At 34.5% G+C, this 24,674-nt stretch overlaps 2 protein-coding genes across 2 annotated transcripts in view; both read left to right on the forward strand.

Annotated features, from left to right (window-relative positions):
* Window positions 1-23,673, forward strand: part of LOC145674046 (uncharacterized) — a 43,354-nt gene extending 19,681 nt beyond the window's left edge. The window contains exon 3 of the mRNA XM_081743869.1: window positions 20,492-23,673. Coding sequence (XP_081599995.1) covers window positions 20,492-20,812 — 321 coding nt within the window. The 3' untranslated portion in view covers window positions 20,813-23,673. The remainder of the gene's footprint in view (window positions 1-20,491) is intronic.
* On the forward strand, window positions 7,196-20,492 carry LOC145674653 (uncharacterized). The gene is made up of 2 exons (XM_081744872.1): window positions 7,196-7,879; window positions 19,954-20,492. The coding sequence occupies exons 1-2, from the start codon at window positions 7,518-7,520 to the stop codon at window positions 20,489-20,491; spliced, it is 900 nt and encodes a 299-aa protein (XP_081600998.1). The 5' UTR covers window positions 7,196-7,517; the 3' UTR covers window position 20,492.
* Window positions 23,674-24,674: the final 1,001 nt, after the last annotated feature.

The raw sequence follows: 24,674 nt of genomic DNA on the forward strand, positions 1-24,674 counted from the left end.
ACCTTTTCCTGATTTTGACTCTTTTCCCGACTTGTGTCCTTTTCCTAATTGTGTCCTGTATTTTAATTTGTTTTGCTTTTAAATCATAAATCCTCTGTTTGAGGTACACATTTGACCATTTTTGCACTTGTAGCACATACGACTACTGAGCCGGTGGACCTACCTATTTAACCGATAATGCTCTACGACAAGTTTTCAGTGGGCAACAACTACATCCTTCTGTTCGCATTTTCGCCGATCCCAAGAGGTTCGTCCAGTACATGGCTGAAGTAGCACTCTTATTGGTCAGTACGGATGACGTCACAAAGATTCAAGTTCATCCTGCTACTATGCGTATTGCTTTCGTTTCTCTGTTTTGTGTGTGTACGTGCTTAAAAACAGAGAGAGGAGATTATTAATATTATTACTTGTGAAATACATTGCATTATAATTCTTGATTCATGTTCACTTCTTACGCGGTACAAATAAATTATCCTTTTATTATCTTCGTCCAAATAAAAGTGTTATAAAACGCACTTCACATCAATGTTATTATTGATTACAATTTTAACATTTTTATTAAATCACACAGACAATATTAGCTGATGGTACTCACAATGAATACACTTTTTTTTTTCAGAGATCGTGCATTTTGTTATGCAACACCTTCTTTTGATTTCAAATTTATATACAGAACTTGGGTTCCACTCAATTGATGATGTAAAATCGAAAACGTCTTGGCCTTGTTATCATACTTTTACCATGTACAAAAATGTTTCTCAGATTAACTTTACATTACACGCTCCAGTTCGTCTTTATTTCCATTCAAAAGTAGGTCTGGTTTAGAAGTATTTTTCGGCAAATAACGTTGTAGTGTCGTTATTGATAAGCTTTGCTCGGTTCAATTGCACGAGAAATGCCCACCAAACTCAACTACATAGCCATTATTAGCTAGCATTCTTTATGAACCATATAAGGATACCAACTGGAACGTACAATATGAATTACATTGTATTTCGTTGGAGTTTAGCATCCCTTTCAATACCAAGGTTATAATGAGACATGGACCTATTGCTTCACGCGGAATCTGAACCACATGGAATTACGCCGGGAATTGAATCCGGATCTCCTGGGCTAAAGACGCGTGTTAACGATATAGTCACTATATAGTTCCAGACAATGTAAAGTTAACCCTGCTTTTCTTTAGAATGAATATACCAGAGTCAACTTTACATCGCCTTAAACTTAAAACCAGTGGTTCCCAAGGGCCAGTCTTCTGAAGAGGACTTGAAGAACAAGCGAGGGATCACAAGCTGCTACAGAAATAAACTATAAAATTGTCAAAAAAAAAAAAAAAGATATTACGTGTTTGATATTTTGTCTTTCTTATACTCCCATTCGAGACTTTTAAGTAATTAAACATTTAATAAATATAAACAGATGAAAACAAAGCGAGTGGTTTGAGGTTTGGAGACCCGTTCAGCGGCAAAGCTATGTGAGACTTGAAGCTACAGCTTAACGAAAATCCTAACTACATAAGTTCTCGCCGGAAAACAAACTCAAGTCCCCTACACCGAAGACGTCTAGCGTTGTTGTTTATAAGTTTGTAAGACTATACTTACACTATTCAGTGTATAGACAAGCTAGTTCCTAAGATATTCTCTTTCGTTTCTAAGTTACTACATATAGTTTCCTAATGGGTAGGTGGATAGCGTACACACCTTTGGCGCAGAGGCCCGTGTTAGACTCCCCGCAGAAGCTCATGAGGCTCCTGCTGAAATGAACGCTAAATTCAATTTGAAAAACAGATCTAAATTACCCCATCTTTCCTGTAAATTGCCAGTTTTTGGAATGTGATTTCAAAATTTGCAGTAAATGCAACATACAATTGTCTGCAGTGTTTTTTAAAGCAAGTGTTTCCAGATCTGGTATCCTTGCTCTTAACTTCACTCCATGTGCTATTCAGGTGTCTATTTTCTTAGGTCTCCTACATTTCACAGTTGATTATGAAGTAAATCCTTTTTGAAAGCATTGTAGTAGAATGAAAATCCACTGATGGAATAGGCCCATTTAAACATTACGAGTTTCGTATAGAGATAATTTTAAAAAATAACTCCTGCAGTTCGTATGTGCATTCGACGTGGAGGAATATTTTGTAACAGATGTTATTGTCGTGTCTTTATTGATAATGGTTTCTTGATGCAGTTATATCATGAAATGCGTAAAATACAGGTCAATCTGTGCTGACTGGTCTGTACAAGCTAGTTTGCATAAAAAACGCACAAGGGCAGGGCGAAACAGGAAGCACAAGTGCGATGTTATAAAGTGTAAGTGATAATGTTTAAAGCAGTGGTTCCCAACCGTTTACCTGGCGCCTCCTTCTTAAACCCTGTATACTTCTCGCTAACCTCTCTCCCACTCATTGGCCATATGTGCATTTTTTCTCTTATTTCAGATTCAGCATTGAAATCTCAAGTCTTCAATAATAATAATAATAATAACGATAATGCAATCATAACCATATTTTCATCTTTAGTTCCCTCGTAGCTATATGATTAGCATAGACGTCTTCGGCGCGAGAAACCTCAGTTTGATATTCGGCGAGAATTTATGTAGTTAGGATTTTCGTTAAGCTGTAGCTTCAAATCTCATATAGCTTTGCTGCTGAACGGGTCTCCAAACCTCAAACCACTCGCTTTGTTTTCATCTGCTTATATTTATTAAATGTTTAATTACTTAAAAGTCTCGAATGGGAGTATAAGAAAGACAAATTATCAAACACGTAATATCTTTTTTTTTTTTTTTTGACAATTTTATAGTTTATTTCTGTAGCAGCTTGTGATCCCTCGCTTGTTCTTCAAGTCCTCTTCAGAAGACTGGCCCTTGGGAACCACTGGTTTTAAGTTTAAGGCGATGTAAAGTTGACTCTGGTATATTCATTCTAAAGAAAAGCAGGGTTAACTTTACATTGTCTGGAACTATATAGTGACTATATCGTTAACACGCGTCTTTAGCCCAGGAGATCCGGATTCAATTCCCGGCGTAATTCCATGTGGTTCAGATTCCGCGTGAAGCAATAGGTCCATGTCTCATTATAACCTTGGTATTGAAAGGGATGCTAAACTCCAACGAAATACAATGTAATTCATATTGTACGTTCCAGTTGGTATCCTTATATGGTTCATAAAGAATGCTAGCTAATAATGGCTATGTAGTTGAGTTTGGTGGGCATTTCTCGTGCAATTGAACCGAGCAAAGCTTATCAATAACGACACTACAACGTTATTTGCCGAAAAATACTTCTAAACCAGACCTACTTTTGAATGGAAATAAAGACGAACTGGAGCGTGTAATGTAAAGTTAATCTGAGAAACATTTTTGTACATGGTAAAAGTATGATAACAAGGCCAAGACGTTTTCGATTTTACATCATCAATTGAGTGGAACCCAAGTTCTGTATATAAATTTGAAATCAAAAGAAGGTGTTGCATAACAAAATGCACGATCTCTGAAAAAAAAAAGTGTATTCATTGTGAGTACCATCAGCTAATATTGTCTGTGTGATTTAATAAAAATGTTAAAATTGTAATCAATAATAACATTGATGTGAAGTGCGTTTTATAACACTTTTATTTGGACGAAGATAATAAAAGGATAATTTATTTGTACCGCGTAAGAAGTGAACATGAATCAAGAATTATAATGCAATGTATTTCACAAGTAATAATATTAATAATCTCCTCTCTCTGTTTTTAAGCACGTACACACACAAAACAAAGAAACGAAAGCAATACGCATAGTAGCAGGTTGAACTTGAATCTTTGTGACGTCATCCGTACTGACCAATAAGAGTGCTACTTCAGCCATGTACTGGACGAACCTCTTGGGATCGGCGAAAATGCCTTCTGTTCCCCGCTAACCAGTGTCGCCAACCGTAGCGGAATTCCGCTACGCATAGCGACTTTTCCTTACCCTGGCGACAAAGCGGCGACGGACGAAAAATACGGAAATATAGCGACTTTTGAAAACCTATTTTAAAACCTCCAATTTTCTCCCATAGCTTGAAAGATATAAACAAATTAGATTACAAAATATTTATGTTAGGTTAGAAAATATGTGACAAAATTTAATTAATTCGGGACTTAGTTGTTCTGACACGTGACATACTAAACAGTTCGAGTAAAATGTTTCCTGCAGTAGTCAGGCCTTTAGAATAACGTAAATTATACGTCATAACGATTCTGCATAAGTTCAAATCTATCTTGTGCATTTAATGCTTGTCCAGGCTTAATCAGAGTATGGTTTTGGGGATAGAGGGTCCACTTGTTATAAGGTAGAAGTACTGTTGAGACAAAAGTATAGAATTTTTTTTTATGTAGTTAAATAGTATTTTATAGTAGTTTCATTGGGAGAGAAATTAAAAAAAAATAGCACTAAACGAAAAAATATTTTTTCTTGTAATTGCAATGAAACGTTTTATAAATTTTATATTTTACATATGTATCAACATTATTTGCACGCTAATCTTTGTAAAATTTGTTGTCAAGTGGCACTATGGTTAGAGTCGGCTTTAAGCCGATTGGACTGATTGCTCCCAATCGGGCTCCGCGCCTAAGGGGGCCCAGCACTAGTACCGTCTACTCTATTGTCCAGTCTAATCTACTCTCCAGTGCCGTTTCAACAGCATATTAAACCCCAGAACAAACAAAGTGTTGTGGTCCCTATAACTAAATTTTGCTCCTAATACATACCATTATGCTCGCGGTACCCCCAATGCTTGCGAGCGCCCCGGACAAGTGGCTATAGTACCATTAAGATGGCTCTGCTACTCTTGTTTGTCAAGTACACACAACAACATATTGCAATACAGGTACATCCATGGACTCCACCAGTGTATGGCCTCTCCCTTGCAAGTAAATAAATAGTCAGTATGAAGTTTCCGGGCATAAGCAAATATATTCTGAATTTAATGCTGCAGTATTTCCTTTATTATTATTATTATTATTATTATTATTATTATTATTATTATTATTATTATTATTACTTTACGTTTACAACTTCTGTTGTAAAAATTGATATTATGTCCAGGGAGTATTCTGCACATCCCCAACATCCCTAACACTCCCACAAATTTCCTTACACACCTTAGAAGTAAAAGTATTGTTTTCTTTGAGTTTGTGTAAAAATGTATATCCTTATTATGGGTTCACACTCTCTTTTATTTTGAATACCCCCAGTAATTAAAGTTCTTGGCGTTCTTACTGATTATGTCATGTGATATCACCGAGTGCGACTTCTTTGCATGTAATTCCTCTTATTATAGCTATACTGGAAATACAAAACTAGAGGAGAAAATTGCCCTTCCCTGCGAAAAAATGCGTAGATTTTTTAATCATGTCAGGAAAACCGAATGTATACTAGCGGATACTGAATAGGTGGCTGCTTATGAAGGTTTGTCTTCGAATACCAATCCAACTCGAATAATCCAATTTAATACATGTCATCCATTTTCTATTAGTTGCTTAAGGTTTGTGATCAATTCATCACCATTTCATTTTGTATGCAGTCGATAACGATTTCAAGCTGATTATACCTTTCATAAGTAGCAACCTACGATATTCTCTCTAGCGTACATTAGGTTTTACTGACTTGAATTCTTTTTAAAAGATCTAGCTATTAAGAAATCTTTGAACCAAAGAATTCATATCAATGTGCATTTCATTATGTCTTACAGATATAAATTTATGGAAATACATACTTCATTGTATTTCTTGTAAAACTCTAGACCAATTTGATATATTACATGACCCCTTCCTATTTAAAAAAAATAATGCGAGATAAAAGGTGGCCGACCTAAAGATTGTGACCATAATAAGCATACCCACAAATAGGTGTCTACTTACTCCCGGTGTCGGTGGATATATTTTTGTTTCTCATCTCTTTACCTGCTTTACAAATAAAATGAAACTCTCAAACTTGAAACAAATTGTAATGACTTATTCTGATCAATCAGGTTGTTGGCAACTGCGGCCGTCTTTATGGATGGAGGCATTTTAAATTTGCTTACGCTCTTTTCTTGAAATTACACACTTCTCTGCCAAGTTTGGTCAAGAAAGTAGATTTCGACATCAATAGGTTTACTTGTAAGAGAAGAAACCTATGAAATACTTCTACAGAACCTTTTTGAAAAATTGCGAGGCACAAGGGTGAAATATATATTTTAAAATTATTTCATTGCCTACATTTCCATTAGAGTTATATCTCTGAAAAATTAGTCGTTACCGGTATAAGCAACGAACAGGGTGAGCGCATTTTGCAGATGGAAAAACGTTGGAAATGGGTGTAACCACTAGACCAGCAGGGAAAGCGCAAGATATATATATATATATATATATATATATATATATATATATATATATATATATATATTGCGCTTTCACTGGCACAGGCTAATATATATATGTGTATAGGTTCTACAGATTTTGGTGCAAGTTAGTTGTAAACCTGGGGCCCCGCAAAATGTTCCCAATCGGGCCCCGCACCACCTAAGGTCAGGCCTGACTATTGTAATTATTCTTACATAATTATTTAGAAGTTATTTTATGCACCAACTAATGAAACATGTGTATTCCTTTTCTTTCATTTCTTCTATTTTCAAAAGAAAAAAATGTTTACAACTGATGTTACACCAGGCCCGTAATCAGGGGGCCGGTCGCACTAAATTTTTGCTGCCCCCTAAAATTTTCACGGTAGGCTTGCAAATGGACTATAATATAGTGATAAAGTATAATATCGTTGGATCGGGCCCCTATAACTTCTACCGCCCCCCTACACTTTTGGGCTAACTACCAGCCTGTGTTACCCAATGTTAATATGTTAATAAAGAACATGATAATAAAGAAATGATAAGTATTGACTGTGAGAGATTTATTCAAATAAAACTGAAGTTCTTTTTTTTTTTAGTTCATAAAATTTAGTGAAGCACTAAATTAGAGCTTTCCATTTAGGATTTAGGCCTATTATTAATGTGTGAATTTTTTGCAGTTTTGTTAACAGAGTTCTTTCTTTATCATTTAAGTTTAATTTTATAATGTAGCGGAAAATAGCGGAATTTCAGTAAGGGTAGCAGAACGTGGCGGAATTTTGACGTTACAGTAGCATACTTTTCGAGCTGGGGACCTGGCAACACTGCTGCTAACGCATCCCGTACTTGTATTCTTCTCGGAAGGGGATTTTACTTATCTACTCTATACTTTAATTCTATCGTTAAGTAATTCGCTTTTATAAATTATTATACGCTTAATACACGTAATAACTGCCCAATGGTGTTTGCTACCTGGTACATTAAAACTTTGAAGAATAACTTACTGTTTTCAAACTGCATTTATTCTGTGTTTTATTAAAATCTGATCGTATGTTTGATTACAAGTGCAAAGTTGCTGTGAACGTTCTTGTCAATCATTTCATTAACACTGGCAGCTTAAAAGTCAAGGGAAGTATAAGAACAGTGTCAAATTCTTATTACATTTGAAGTCATAATGGCTGGTGAGTCATTTGTTAAGTTGGAATTGATGTGCAAAGAGGAAATTGATTATGACTTACCTCAGGAAGATCCACTCGAAGGAAAAGGGTGGACATATGAAATAATGACTGACAACAAAGAATTAGTATTATCTACAACGGAAAGAGAGCAAACAATGGAGAAGGATGCAGCTATGTATTCTTTGGATGATAAACTAAACGTTGATACCGTGAAATCAGAATTTGCCGTAGAACAACCTGCATTTGAAAGTGATGTAGAAACGCTGAGAAAACTAGTTGTTCAAGAGACTTGCGCGTCGTACTGCAACGACTCCCAACAATTAACAACAAATAGTTTAAATTCAGTTCGGCCAGAAAGGTAATTAATATTCAATTTCTCATAAAGTAATTGGCTCAGGTTAACAATACGGATACATGGGTTCGGAAAGTTTGTAGGTTAAAAGCAATCATTCATGAATAGTATTTAGGTATGGGAGATATCTCGAACGTAAATTAACAATCTGCAATTTGGAAATGACATGGCACACATAGACTAACTGTATATTTCATTTCATTTATTTGCCTGTTTCATTATCTTACAAATCATGAGAAATTCTCATGTAAGTAATACAGTTGTCAAAAAAAAAAAAAAAAAAAAAAACAATATTGTCAAGTACCAGAGGTACACATCATGCATCTTTCTAAAATATAAACCCACATAAATAAGATATACTAAGTATAAAAACATGACAATTTACATCTAATTAGGTAACTGTTTGTACCACACCAGGCATGTACCCACGGGTAAGTATCTGTTACCAACTCTTCAGTTAATGAGTCATTTAAATATTCTTTAATTGTGTAATAGCACTTTTCAGTGAGTAGATTATATAAAGTCTTACCAAGAATGGAAACATTGGTCATATTTTTCAAGTACAGAGGAAGTTTATTATACAATCTAACACAATTCATGTACACGGTTTTGCCTATATTAGCATATTTTTGATGCATCACAAATATGTCACTACCTTGTCTTGTATTATGGCTATGAACATTTTTGTTAAAGATAAAAAAATGCTTGTTTTTCACAGTAAAAAGAATAGATTTATAAATGTATAAGCTGGGGAGTATTAAAATTTTTGCTTCTCTGAAAACCTTTTTACATGTCGATTTTGTGGGTAACCCAAAAATTATTCTAATCGCTTTTTTTGCAATCGGAAAGTGCTTAAACTATTTTCAGCAGATCCCCAGTGTATTATGCCGAAGTTAATTAATGAATTAAACTTGGCGTAGTAAAAGCTAAGAAGTGCTTCTCTTGATACAGTACCTTGAAGTTTGTATAAGGAAAAACACACGCTACTTAGTTTCTTGTTTAAAGTGGAGATATGAGCAGACCATGAAAGATCATCACTTATGATTACACCTAAAAGCTTTGTTATGCAAGAATATTGGAGTAAGTTAGAAGATATTTTTATTCTAGGTGATATACGCGGTTTTCCTGGAAAATGAAAATGTAAGAGAATTGACTTATCATGATTTATAATTAACCTATTCGCTGTTAACCATTTTACTAATTTGTCCGTAAAAATGTCAGATTTTTTCTCAACTTCTTCTATTGATTTTCCTGATATTATCATACTGATGTCATCAGCATATAGAATACATTTTGCTGGATGCATAAATTCTAACAAGTCATTTACATATATCAGGAAGAAAGTAGGACCCAAAATGGAACCTTGAGGAACACCTCCAATTACAGCTGATAAAGACGAACAAGTTGTTTGAAACCCATCTGCAGCTAATTTTGATATTTGTACCGCTTGTTGCCTACTGGATAAATAAGAGAGAAACCAGTTGTAAGCTACTCCTCTAATACCATAAGCATACAACTTGCTTAAAAGAAAAGCATGATCAATTGTATCAACAGCTTTGTATAAGTCGATGAATACACCAACAACATATTTACTGTTTTTTAATTCAAGAGCTATATTGGACATGTAATCAAACAAGGCTGTTTCAATACTTTTCTTATTTTGGAATCCATGTTGTGATGGTGATAGTAAGTTACATGGCTTCAAAAAATTGCAGAGTCGTGACTTCATCACATATTCAAAAATTTTTGAAAACGTGGAAAGAATGGAGACTGGGCGATAGTTTCTTACATCATGCATACTCCCCTTTTTATGGAGAGGAATTACTTTTGCCACTTTTAAAACTGATGGAAAATATCCTTTCTCAAGAGATAGGTTTACTAAATAACAGAGATGATTTACAATGAAAGGAAAACAAAATTTAATAACAGTCACTGGAACTTCATCAAAACCTGAAGATCCCGAATTAGACATCCTACTCAATATTTTCCATAACTCCTCTACTGTTGCTGGAGTTAAAAAAAATCGTATGTGAATGCATTGGAAATTTCATCGAGTCATCATAACTCGCTTGTGTGGGGTCAGGTAATGGTACACTATCTAGAAAATAATCATTGAAGACATCTGCAATCCGCTTAGGTTTTCTAATAATTTCGTCCCCAACTTTAACATACTCAAAGACGCTCTTTTTGTTGTTTGTTCCACCAATTATGATTTTCCACATAGTTTTAGCTTTATTAGTAGAATTAAGTATTGTGGAGCTATTTGATAGTAATTTAGCTGTTTTAATTACTCTTCTGTATATTTTCCTGTACTTAAAAATATAATTTCGAACCCTGTGAGGAAGTGATGTATTTATTTTGAGTAATCTGTTATATCTAAATAGGTTACTTTTAGAAATTTTAATGCCTTTAGTTAACCACGATTTAGTGGACGATGTCCGGATTTTACGAGTAACTTTTGGAAACTCCATATTGAAGTAATGTAAGAAATTTTCAAAGAAGTATTTAAACTTACATTGAGTGTCAGACGTATTATATATGCCATTCCAAGACTCGTGAGAAAGCAAGAAATTTAGATATTCCGTATTATGACTGGAGAAAATTCTCTTTGTAACTGTGTATACATTAGACTTAAGAACAGTGGTATTGTTTAAAGTGATTTTTAAAATAATCGCATCATGATCAGAGAAACCGGGATCAAAAACTTCAAGGTTATAGGCAAATTGGTTTTTACTAATGATGAACTGATCTAGCGCACTTTTATTATGACGTGTCGGTACATCCACTAGCGCTTGAAGATTGTACACATTCAGCAGATCTCGTAGATCGGATTTCTTTTTTGCTTCCACTATCCAATTTACATTAATATCACCACAGATGATCATTTTTTCAAAGTCTTTTCGTATGAAGTGCAAAAGACTTTCGAGTTTCCTTAAGAAAACAGTAAATATGCCGGATGGCGACCTATAAATGCATATAATACAAATTTTTAACACTTGGTAATTTAATGGCTACAGCTTCAAAGTCAAATTCACAGGTGAATTTTGTAATATCTATTTCAGAAGCTTTTAGACTGTTGTGAACAAAGATGCATACACCTCCACGTTCGTGTGAAACACGAGAGAATTTAGTGATAAGATTAAAGTTTCCAAATTGACCTCCTTAATAAGTGTATCATTTAGCCAATGTTCACCAAGACAAATAACCTTACATTCTTTCAAATCATCATCTAAAAGTACATCAAAGTATTCGACTTTATTCTGGATCCCTTGTACATTCTGATGAAAAATGCTTATTGTATTAGGTATCTTGGGTTCGGATTTTTCATCTGGTGTGCTAAAAAAGTTATATTTTTTACATTATTTTGTCCGGCTTCTAACGATACTGTATTATCATTGCTAAGACCTGTACGGGGGAAAGTAAGAGGAATGGGATCCCTGTTCCTGTTCTGAGCCTTAATCATATTACTTAAATTTTAACATACATGACGCTTTCCTAGATTATTCAAATGTAAACGATGATGTGTATGAAATTCTCGTGGAAGACTACTTATATCTAATACCTGTACATTTTTAAATCGACTACAAACTTTACTAATGATGCTATTTGTTTTATGTACTTCTGAGTTAACACAAGAACTTTTCGATAGATCATGCCGGTGTGGCAGATTAACTACTATTACATTTGTATGAGTAAGAGTGCTGAGTGTAGTCTTCAAAACACGGACAGCATCTTCAGACTCGTTTTTTGACACATCATTAGTGCCTCCTATAAGTACAACAGTATCAGTATCTGAGAATGATTTCTGGTCCACAAATGAATTTACAACGTTATTTAGTATTGCACCAGGCTTAACAATACCTACTACGTTCATATCATCACACTCCTGCATTAATCTGGAAGCAAGACCACGACCGTGACTATCTCCTACAACGAACACCTTCCCTTGCACTTTTTTTACCCGATTTACTGAAATTGAGTTTCCATTTTCAACACCAAAACATGACTTTCTGCTTGAATCCTGTGACGGAAATCTTGGTCGATCCTGCTGGTTTAAACGATCTACACGTCGCACTTGAATAGGCCTATTTCCTAGGCTAACTTGCTTTACACTATCACACTGGCCACTTAACTCACTGAATCTGTTTTTTGTTTCAATATTATAATCGTACTGTAGACCTGACACTTTATTACCCAGTAGTTTACCCTTAATATTTGAGTTGCACACAGTGTCGTGTCTTTGTGCAGCTTTGACACTCCATTGGCAATTTGCTCTTGCACTTGCGTTGTGGATAGGGCTACAAATGATTTTCGGAGGGCTAGTATTTCTACTATATTGTGATTTCCAACTGGAAAAAGATGGAATCCTCGCGCTGTTATTAGATTCACTAGTAGCATTATAATAATTAGATCGATGACATCGTTACAAATCCTATGTAGTTCGTATCTTGATAAAATAATGATTCTTTATTATTAAGTACGAATTTCTCACCTAATTCTTTATTCTTGTATATATTTATAATATGGGTGCTCGACGATAGTGTTCGTTTTTGTAGAGACTTAGGTAAAATAACCGATCGTGAGAATAATATTTTTCCTAAAATTTTCGAAATTTTGATATGAAATGGTTATACTGTAACAAAAACTATGGACGTTTGTTATTTTATTGAGGATTTTGCTTCAATGAGTCCACCCTTACCTTTCCGGAGGGCTTCGAAAAACAGTAATAGAGGAAAAAAAGAGTATTCTAACCAACAATGGATATTCATTAATTGTAGGTGACCATACATACATATATTCATTTCATACCGGTACTCATTTCTTTCAGAAAAGTCGACTACAAATGTATTCAGCAATCATTTCTAAGATATGGACATCTATTTCTCCATACAGGCTCACTTTAGGGTCCTAATGCACGTAGGCGATACAAGAATTATTGTACAAACAACACTAACCAATATGTGCTAGATGGTCGGTAAAAGAAAAAGATTGCTATGTAAATTAGGCAAGGCGCAGGGTGTTGTTCTGATTGGAAGCATAGGCATGCGTCGGTTAGGACCAATTGGGTCAACGCAAATAAGTGTACACAAAAACGAGGATAGCGCAAAACACTGTGTATAGCATAAACCTACATATCATACGTGTAGAATATGTATTTTTACGTTCCTAAAGATATTATGAGTTGCACTCTGAAATGCTTTCATTGCTTGCATATTTGTGTTCCAAAGTAACATAAATCATTAGCAACGTAAATTTCTTACCTATGTGGATTCCTTAACTCCCAAATATTTCTTTTTTCCGTGTCATGATTTAGCTCATTGAATTTTGTTTTTTATGTCGCTTACATTGGTTGCTAGCTACTTTGTGAATGAATTTATGTACAATACGGTATTATTTGAAGTGTTACTACGAATCTTTCTCGTTGAAGACCTGCTCAAATCTGAAGCGATTAAAATTATCTGTCTCATTTTTAAACATTTATCATTATAAAACGAAAATTGTAACAGGATCGAGGAGATGTTATATTGCAAATGATTAGTATTGTTGTTATTTGTGGGGCCGTGGTGACTCAGTGGTAGAGCGTTCACCTCTGGTGCTTGGGGTTCCGGGTTCGATCCTAGCCCCCGTCAAGTGAACTTTGTGGTGGAAATACACCGTGTGCGTTGGTTTTCTCGGGGTTCGCCCGTTTCCTCCCACTTTCTTCATTCCACCATTTCATTCATTACTCATCATCACCGTCTCCTTTAGCCTAACCGGCATAACCGTGGGACGTAAAACTCAAAGATTTCATTTCATTTCATTTTTGATATCTGATTTTTATGTAGAAAAATTGTGTAAGATATCGAAAAGCTCTTGTGTGTTCGGATCAGCGTCCCAACGATACGTTCTATTTCCTTCCGTAACTTTCTATTCAAATTGGAAGTGCTTCAAATTAAGGATTTTTTCATCATTTATCTGTATAGAAGTAAGTGAGTAACGCATAGCTAGTAATAGTTTTTGAACTAAATCCAGCTTCCAAGAAACAGATTCTATCTTCGATCTTCTTACTCTGTCAACAAGTTGTTACATATGTACTACTTATAATTTAAGTATTCTATTCGCATATTTCGGAAGTCTTAGTTTCACACTGTGAAACGATATTCACTTGTTTAAATTGGGTACAGTATTACCCTTGTAATACACCACACCAGGTTGATACTGTTAGTTAGTTATCCATTAAAAAGTTGAGGCTATGTTACAGATATTTGGCAGAAGTTATGTGAATAGTTAAAAAACTAATACCGCCTTCACAGTTTGTCCTTCACTGCCATCAGTTTAAACCTTTATCCTGGTTTGAAATGTTATCCTGGTACAAAGGAATGCTGTTATTTTGATCTTCAGCTAATGATGTATGACGCGGCAAGTTTTTACTATTCCGACATTTACGTTGGTTATTTCACTCATTCTGCTAACACTGTATCACTTCTTCATAAATACAAATATTTTACCAATTTTTTATCATCTTGAACTTGATCATGGTATTTGTCTTAGCGTATAAAACGTGTTTCTGTGAGATTTTTAAACACTTCATTATTGTCATTTGCAATACTTTGGCTGATTCATTCCCTGCACTAACTGGCTTATAAAGAATAGCTAAGGATATTAGCTCTCTGCTAAAGCCGAAGTCTTATAATAAAAGCGTAAATTCGTGAGTTTGATTCCGGTTTGGGTCAATTTTCTGGTTTATAATGATATATTCCTTCGTGCATGAATAATTGTTTCCATAAAGTTTCGTCCCGTTCATTAAACTTTATTTTGCATGCATGTCCTCTAATTTTATTAGTTTGTAGAATATTAAGGATTAATACCAGTAATATCACTTTGTAGTAGACATTTGCTTTGCATATATAATACTTTATGTAATTGTTAGCTGGTGCTGTAATCGATGGAATAAGTTATTAGAATAGATCTATCATGCAGCCACAGTTTTACTCGCAATCGATCAAAAAGGTAAAAATATCGGTTGACAAGATTTACAAAATGTCATCTCAACTGTAAACAATCCTCAAAAAAGACCAAATTGAAAAACGTATGATTTTCTCTTCTATCTCACCTTCAATTAAACTTAATTGTTACAAGTCGAGGGTATCGATTCATATCCATTTCCATTCGTACGACTTTCTTTTTTTAAAAAAGAAAGGAAACAGAAAAGGTTTTTATTAATCTAGTATGATCTACCGATCTTCGTAAATGTGGTTTAGTTTTCTTTTTTAAACTAGTAACTTTCGGAAAAAGTAACCTGAACAATTGTGCGTGATTTGTTGATATTGGATATATTAGTGATTTTAAGTGTACAGTTGTGTACGTGATAGCTGAAATGGTTAAACGTGCTTATTAACACGCAGGAAAAAGACTCGTTAAATTTTCTTAACTTACTTAGCGTAATATGAACTAAAAGAAAGTTTACGTTGCTTTATATAGTTAATATTTACAATAGGAAGACATCACCTATTTTTACACATATAATTAAATCGATATGTCTACGATTGACGGGTCACGTCGCTCATGTCAGTAATATGCAGGGGAACTGTAAAATTCTTGTGAAGGTTAGTAGGTCAAAAACAAAAGGATAATAATATACAATACCATACTCTAAGAATGGTGATAGTAATGCAAGTTTGCATGGTTTAGTGTAGGATGGTATTCTGTTGAGAAGTTAAATTTATGAAGTTTGGAACTTCGGGTTTCGTTAGTCATTTGGTGAATGAGTTGTTTTTTTTTTTCTTATTTTACTTCAGAAAAAATAGGGTTATTTTTATATTGACATAAAGGCCCAAGGGCAGTGTTCGGTAAATTTCCGGGAAAATATTTTTCGGGAATATTCCCGAGATTCCCAAAAATGCATTCTTTCCGGGAATTTATATACAATCAGAAATAAAATTGCATTATATTACTTTATTATAATTTCAAAGTTAAATTCGTTTGACGCAGTATATTATTACTGTTGTCCCATGGGGAGTCTTTAAAATGTGTATTCTGAACAATGTTATTTTATTAATATTGTATTATAATTAAAGAGTACGCATAAATGGATATTTATTTACAATATGTTCTATGAATGTAAATATGTTTCAAATATGATATAGTAAGTCCACATACTTTCAAACCGCTAAAAAGTTTAAATTTACCTGTAAGTGGATTTTTTAAACTTGACTCTACTACTGATATAAACGTATTAAATTTTAAAATGTTATAATAAAAAATTAGGTTGGGTAACTGCCAGAACACATATGTCCCTCCATTTGGTCAACATTTGCGCATAAATATGTATGTTCGCAATATTTGCAAGATACTTTGTTATGTTTATAATTTAGCATTTAACATTGCCACACACGACCTTTCTTGCTACCTATTTCTCGAAATCTGATGCGTTAATTCACATGAAAGAGAAGTCCGAGTACCTTTTGAGAAACTCGAGTCAGAGAGAGGACACAGACCGATGTCTATTAGTAACACTGGTTCAGGGCCTATTAATAGTGCTTGATCTCTATTTCTACGTAATTCTACATTACTTTACAAAATGGTTCTTTTTCATCGTTTGTATTAGTGCTTTGCTAATTTAGCTATTGTTTAGCTTTGGCGGGCCAGTTTCTGCACATACTTTTTGCGGTATTCTAATCCGATGCTGTTGTTTTATGGTTTCATAGGTTAAATTACGTTACAATCATTAAATACAGACAGCATTGACGAGCGAGCGCTAGCGAGTGGAGATGGGGTAGAACCCCGCAGTGCACGTTGTTTTGGATTTTGGTGTTCGATATTTTCTTGACTACTTGAACACCACTATCAACTAGGTTTAGACCCCCAATACTAAACAACTCTCCTACTTTTTAGTGCACATGATAATGGAACTTAAAACCTATATTATTAGTTATGTAAAGCACAGTCAAAGAATTTTAAATTTTTTAACCTCAAAATTCTTTAATACCTAGAAGTGAATCATAATATGTTAAAATAATGTAATTAGTCATAGAGTTATTATAATTTGGAAGGTAAAGTAAAGAAATTGAAATACATTACTTCCCACGAATTTGTAGGCCAGGAAAAAAAAAACGTCAATTTTCCCGTTTCTTAAGTTCCTTCCCACTGGGAATATTCCCACTGCCCATCACTATCCAAGGGGTGTCTCGGAGGCACCGTATTCAATTTTAATGCCATTATTCTTAATAGATTTTTCGTTCCGTGTCCTGTGCTGTAAAATTCTTCTATCTCTTTGTAATGCACCCTCTGATTTCGTTTCCTAAGCAAGTTTTTACTTTACTTCAGAAATAATAGCGTTATTTTGAATACTAACCTAAAGGACAAAGGGGTGCCTCTGAGGCTGCTGTTGAAGTATGTACTTTTCTAATTATTTGATACTGTTCATTGTTTATTACCATTGACAAAGGATTTCATAGCAATGTAGTGACTAGCCTTTCCTATTAATGACGGTAGCTTTTATATGCTGCAGGAGCCTCAGAGGCACATCTTGGGGCTTTTAATGTTAAAATTAGCATAAGCTTTCTCGGGTTAAGTATAAATTACTTTTGTAGTTTTTATGTTGTAATGGTTTATAAATGTCCAGTGTTCATGATAATATTAGGCATATAGTATTATATTTTTTATTCCGTCAAGATTGTGTTTAAAGAAGATATATTATTATAATGAATTTGAAACTACGTAGACATACTTAGTGAAGAGTGCCCATAGTCTTCTCCTTTGATTATTGTATTGTAGTAACGCGGTAATGGAACATGTAATGTTAATGCGAATTCCGGAGGAAGAAATAGTGATTCATCGATGTTTTTCCCATGAAGTAGAATGTTCCATATAAGTAAAGAAGTACGTTCGAAAACTATAAAGGCGTTATTTGTAAAAGAAATGGTGAAGATGCTGTGCTTTCCATTAGTTAATTCTTAAGTCGTATACTACAAGCTTTTTTGCTGTTTTTGACGTTGCATGTGTTAAAACATATATATAAGTCTATAAGTTAATTTGAAATTACATGGATTTAGAGGGTAATTTCACAACATCCGCTTGAAAACGTAGTTTTCTTAAAGTTTTTTGTATGCTAGCAAAACTATGATCACTTAACTGCATCAGAGAATACATGATGGAATTCTATACATTACATATTATTTTTATATCATATGTTAAATTTATATATGAAAAATCTAAGGAAATTGCCCGTTTTAAAGTCGCAGGGCGTTGATCATTTAGTCACTGGTATTGAGTAGATATTATATATGACAAATTTCACCTCCGTACCATAATCTACTCGTCAGATACAGTACTTTTGGCCTAAAATTTAAATCTGTTCTCTTACTCGTTGGATCTTCATTCTAATGACAGTAACGTAAAAAAAAAAGAAGAAGAAAAAGAAATTTGCAGCTAAGACGCATGTATGGCTAACTGCAGTGTAAAATCTAATTTCAGTCGATTTACTCATTTCCGCATCTAATGCCACATTAGCTAGATGTCGAGGTTGTTTACTGAGATATAATATCGTCGCATGAAAAAAGAGGAACGGAACTTCAAAAATGCGGTTTTCATTTTCTTCAAGTTTGGGTACGATTTTGAAAGCCCTACTTGGTGTAAACGGAACGTAACATCATCTGTTCTTGTGGATCGTCTACTGTATTGTAGCTCAGTTACCATTGTATTAAATTCACATCTTTCTAAGAAAGCAAGATTTTTGTCTTCTGGCTTCTAAACCTTCGAAAATGGAGTTACGTTCTTCTGGTTCTAATGCGACGATATGCAGATTGTTCTTCTTCTCCCTCTTGAATGTTGTATTTCCCAAAACACTTGTGCACGCGGCAGTATTTCAAAAGTAAAAAAAGCCAGTATGAAACTGTACTCTCTCTCGAGTTCCTTAATTATATAATTTTTCACGTAAAAATTTAATCCCCTTCCCGTCCTCATGGTAACCATTTGAACGAACGTTACATGATAAAATGCCATTTAAATATAGACACCCAACATATTACATACTTTCTTTCATCCATTTCAGCTTCCTGTTTTACGTATTGTGACGCATAACACTGTAATGAGATGCATAACACATTTCTTGCACTTTTTCTCAACAGAATACCATCCAACATTTCTTGCTATCCATCGTGTAGCATTTATCTTTAAACTTCATTTTGACTTTTAGTGGAAAAACAATAACGACTAAAGTGATTCACGATGACTGTAACACTCGCGGGCATTGTTTGAAAAACAAAGTAGTAGCATGTTTCCAAACCGAGTATAGAATTTTGATTTCTCCGAATGGAATTACACCAGGTTATTAGAAATTTATTTTTTTTTTCAGCAGAAACGTACAATAGCACTAGTACTAATTTAAGGGTGAAGAAGGTGCTAATGCTTGTCCACATAAGCCTAATGTGGACTTCTGGAATCATGATGTCACGTATTTTAAATAAACAGATAAGAATTACAAGTCCTCTTTACTTAATAACAGGACTTAATTATCAATCAGATGTAACTGCGTAGCTATATATCAATAGACACAAAGATTGTATGACGTATTAAAGTTTACTATCTCAAAGAAGCAGACTATATTAAAAACACACGTAGAGATTGGAGTAATGATTCAAATGACATATTTTGTGCAATATTGTAAAACTAGTTATACCTTTCCTTAGTTTCTTTGCCATTATCACATTTTTTGTAGCGGCAATTGCAAGAATTTCTTGCGATTGTTAAATTTTGTGTGTAAATGGTATATAAATATTTTAGTGATATTGGATCTGATAATAATGAAATATTTATTCCATAGCACAACATATGCATATGTTCGTATGGACTTACCTCTGATATCGTATATATAAATAATTGAACAATTTGATATAGTAAAGCAAATTACATGCTTTTATTTCGAGAAAAGAGAGATTTGGAAACGCCTCGATAGTTCTCGGTTCCATATTTCTACAATATTTCATGTAACAGAACAAAAATAAAACGTAATTTTATCTCCAAATATAATGTATGATTTCATTTTTGGTTGTTACTGATTAACTCAAATCACGTTTCCTTGTTTATTGAACTTGTTACAGGCGCTCCAACGAATATGATCTTCACAGAGAAGTGAATACGTGTATTATATTAAAGGAAACCATTTCTCATTCAGATGAGAAATCTGATATTACGAAGCAGTTGGACAAAGGAGTTATTCTGTCACGTGTGGCAAGTAATATGTTAACACATAAAGGTGAAAAGCATCATACGTACCGAAAGAGAGAGAAACGCTATACCCAAAGTTTAACTTCGTCAAGTCCTAAGTCCATGCATACAGCTGAGAAATCCCACCCGTGCGAACAGTGTGGTAAGGGATATAGAGATCGTTCAAAGTTGAATAAACACATGTTAATCCGTGCAGGGGAAAAACCTCACACATGCCAAGAGTGTGGGAAGTTATTTAGACAACGTTCGCACTTGTCAACTCACATGTTAATTCACACAGGAGAAAAACCTCACACATGCCAAGAGTGTGGAAAGGGATTTAGAGTACGTTTTAATTTGGCTACACACATGTTAATCCACAAAGGAGAAAGACCTCACACATGCAATGAGTGTGGTAGGGGATTTAGTTAACGTTCAAGCTTGTCAAGTCACATGTTAATCCACAGAGGAGAAAAACCTCACAAGTGCAAAAGGTGTGCAATGGGATTTACTCAACTTTCAAATCTTTCAAGACACATGCTCATTCACACAGGAGAAAAACCTCACACATGCGAACACTGTGGAAAAAGATTTAGACAACGTTCAAATTTGGCTACTCACATGTCAATCCACACAGGATTAAAACCTCACAAGTGCAAAGAGTGTGGATGGGGATTTAGGCTACGTTCAGGCTTGTCAAGACATATGATAATCCACACACGCGAAAAATCTAACACATGCCAAAATTGTTGAAAGGGATTAAGCGTACGTTCAAGTTTGGCTTATAGGCGTGTTAATTCTAACAGGAGGGAAGGGTTGCACATGCGGTAACTGCGAAAGGGGATTGAGAGTACATTCAAGTTTGGCTAATCACATGTTAATTCCACAGGAGAGAGACCTCTCAAATATCAATGTTGTGGCAGTATTTAGTGCGCGACAATGTTTGGCTACTGACTAACTCTATAGCCTTTGGAACCCGGAGGTTGAATGCCGCGTTCACAATAGCATTCCACTTACTTGTATCCTTAGCTAACTTCATCCAGTTTCTACTTTGTATTCCGATCTCTGCGAGATTCATCTTAATATTGTCCTCCCATCTGCGCCTAGGTCTTCCTAGTGGTCGTTTTCCGATTGGTCTTCCAGTCAAGACTTTGAAAGCGTTTCTACTTTCTTCCATACTAGCTACATGATCTGCCCATCTAAGCATCCTAGACTTGACGACCCTAACAATGTTGGCAACCCGTATAAATTTTGTAGTTCCTCGTTATGAAGTTTCCGCCATTCCCCATTCCCGTTCCTCTTGGGTCGGAATATTCGTCTCAGGGTCTTGTACTCGAATATTTTCAGTCTATGTTCTTCCCCTGGAGTAAGCGACCACGTTTCGCAACTATACAAAACAACTTGCATGATTATCGTTTTGTATATTTTAAGCTTCAAATTCCTCGACCCAATTCGCGAGATAACAAGAGATTTTGAAACGAATAGTAACATGATCTCCCTGCTCTCAGTCGACATTATAATTTCTTCGTAAATATGATTTTCGTATGTTAATATTGATCCTAGATATTTGAAACTACTTCATGAAAAGTATTATTTATTGTTTTAACGCATCCTTAACTTGCTGTATTACGGTCCCGCCGCACTTACACCTATTTAGTTTTCTCTGTATTTACTTCTAAACCCATGTCCCTGCAAGAGTTTAATAAAATCTCTGCATTTCTTTCTATTGTTCTCCTATCATTCCTTATTAAATTTACATCATTAGCTAATGCCATAACCTGGTATATACCGTTGAACTCTCAGCCCTGGTTGCTATCTTTGATTTTCCTTATAGCGTACTGAAGAACAAAGTTAAATAATAATGGCGACAACACATCTGCTTGTTTCAGGCCATTTTCGACGTCAAAGCTCGTGGACAAAAATTTTTCTACCCGATCTTTACTTGGGATTCTTTTAACCTCGCTCGTGTCCTAAATTTGTTCGTATTCTTTTGCCTTGGGGTCTTACAGACTCGAATATCGTAGACTGTATCTATATTGAAAATTTCCAATAACACTTTACTATTACAATTTACAATGACCATCTTTGACTGTATCTATATTGAAGAGGACTACTAACAATTTACAATCACAACTAACTTAACCTAATATCGTAGACTGTATCTAGATTGAAACTAACGGCTAAAAATTTACTGTTACCATTTACAATGACTTCTAACCTAACAATTTATTATTTAGCTTAATATTGATTTAAAAAAGAAATCCTCTTCTCTTTCACAATTTAATCTATATTAATGCAGAAACTAGAATTTCACATTTCAACCTATTTCTCATTATTTTTTCACGTTCATTTACATGTTGGTCAAGTATTTGCTTGGTGTTCTGCACAGAAATGTTTGTTGCATTTTTCAGAAACTAGTCTACTTTTTCTGCCTTCCTATCACGAAGATGTCAATGCTTTCTGCTGTTTGCAGATGACGCTCCAATTATTAAGGTGTTTTCAGTTTTGGAAACTCCGAATTGTTTCATTGCAGCAGTCACTGATTTTGGTAACCAAGCTGACATCTCGCATCTTCGCTGCATGTGAGGCTTTAGCATGTCCTCGGCAATGCTGGATGAAATTTACGCCTCGCATTGGGTTTATTCGATAAATCTGGATTTTGAAAATTATAGATGTATTGATCGCAGAAGCATCTACCATATTTGAGAACACAGCTAATGGCCACCTTCTTGTTTGCCGTTTTGTTGTGAATTATCTCACCATTTGGTGAAATTTATCCACCATCCCTTTGGTCTTGTTATAATGTAGAATTATATCTGGCTTTTTCTTACCGGTCTCAGATACAGCCGTATCATGATGGGTGTGCTGAGTAAAATCACAGCTTTGCTTCTCTTAGGTTCTGAGCAAGTTCAACACTTGTAAAATAAATTCCTCATAGTAATGTTCCTTCCACTTTTGAACAAATGTTTTGAAAGTTTCTTCACAACGTTCTGAGCCAGATTCTTCTCCACAGTACATCCTGGTTGCTTTCCTACGTATACATAACCATTGAGTGAAAAATGGTTTAGTGAATCACATAATGAATGAGAGGAGTGAGAGGTAAGGAAATACTTCCGTGCTTGACGTCACATGAATGAAATTCTGTCCATCTTAGCATTTTTTCGTTCTGTGCTTTGATCAGTAAGCTGTTATTCGTTTCATACAAGTTCAAGTGTTAATGTGGTTAATATTTATTAAATCACGTCTTAATGGTCGCTAAACTAAGTAGTATTTCATTCGTGGTGATCGTACAGGCTATGTCCAGAAAAAATGGTCACGGCTACACAACTACAACAAGATTGCTTTCATGAGCTACGATGTGAAATCAGGCTATGGCTGGCCAACGGGTTCATTACATAAACGAACTCAATCGTTCTGAAGACAATATAAATCTTAAACCTTAAACTATGTTACATTACTAAAAGTTACGGCTTACGGCTCGCGAAACGAGTGATCACTTTCAATCTCTGTTAAGATTTTCGAAAAGTTTGAGTTTGATAATTATAGTTCGAAAATATTTTTTAATTCGAAACTTGAGTTTCAAATTTTGATTTTAAAACTTTCTGAGTTCAAAAAATTTTAGGGAGAACTTTGAGTTCGAATTCTTTTAGTTCAAAATTTTAGATCGAAAATTTTTTTAGTTTGAAATTTTGATTTGCAAGTTTTAAGTTTGAAACTTTCTGAGTTCGAAAAAAAATGTTTGAAAATTTGGTTCGAAAAGATTTTTAGTTTTCAAATTCGGTTCGAGTTCGAAAATTTTAAATTTAAAATAATTTCGTTTCAGAAAGTTTGATTTTATTTTTTAGTTTTAAAAATTTTAGATTTTCAAAATTTGTTTCAAAATTTTATTTGAAATCTTTTAGTTTGAAAATTTCTGTTTGACAATTTTTTGCTTAAATTTTTTTATTTGAATTTTTTTAGTTCGAAAATTTTTTTGAAAAGTTTAATTTTTTTTAGTTTGAAAATTTTTAGTTTTCAAAATTTTTAGTTTTGAAAAATTCTTGCACTCAGCAGAACCGTTTCGAAAAAGAATCGGAGCAGTTTAGATTTTAAAAATCTGGCAACATTGTTTCCATCAATGAAGCGCTTATTGATCAACAAACGATGAGCGTTTAAAAATCGCTCGAACAATGAACTAATCAGATTTAAGCAAAGAGTCATCTTTTTATTTAATCCATGAACGGAAACGAGAGTTACTAATTAGGTCCAAAATCACATCATCCCATCCGCGTTTGTCACTAATGTGTGAGGTCCTTGCTTCAATCCTCAATCAAGTAAGCTCATGTTTCGTCCTATCATTTCTCATTATCATCGTTTTGCGGAGACGTTAAATTCAACATTTCCTGAAACTAGCACCAAGAATCGAACTCGGGACGATTGCAACACATGTACGGTATCCATGTTCACCCCTAAAGCGGAACAAAATGACCCCTAAAAGGGAACGAGGTGGACCACCCAAATTTATAGTAATATATATTAGGGTCCAGTACTATTATACCAAATGTTTAAATTGGGCAATTTCTAAAACTTAAGGGGTGGGCCAAGGTACCATTCCCAAAAATTTCAAGGGGTGCAC

This window comes from Thermobia domestica, chromosome 17 (assembly GCF_964235325.1).
Source record: "Thermobia domestica chromosome 17, izTheDome1.hap1.1, whole genome shotgun sequence".
Taxonomy (NCBI): domain Eukaryota; kingdom Metazoa; phylum Arthropoda; class Insecta; order Zygentoma; family Lepismatidae; genus Thermobia; species Thermobia domestica.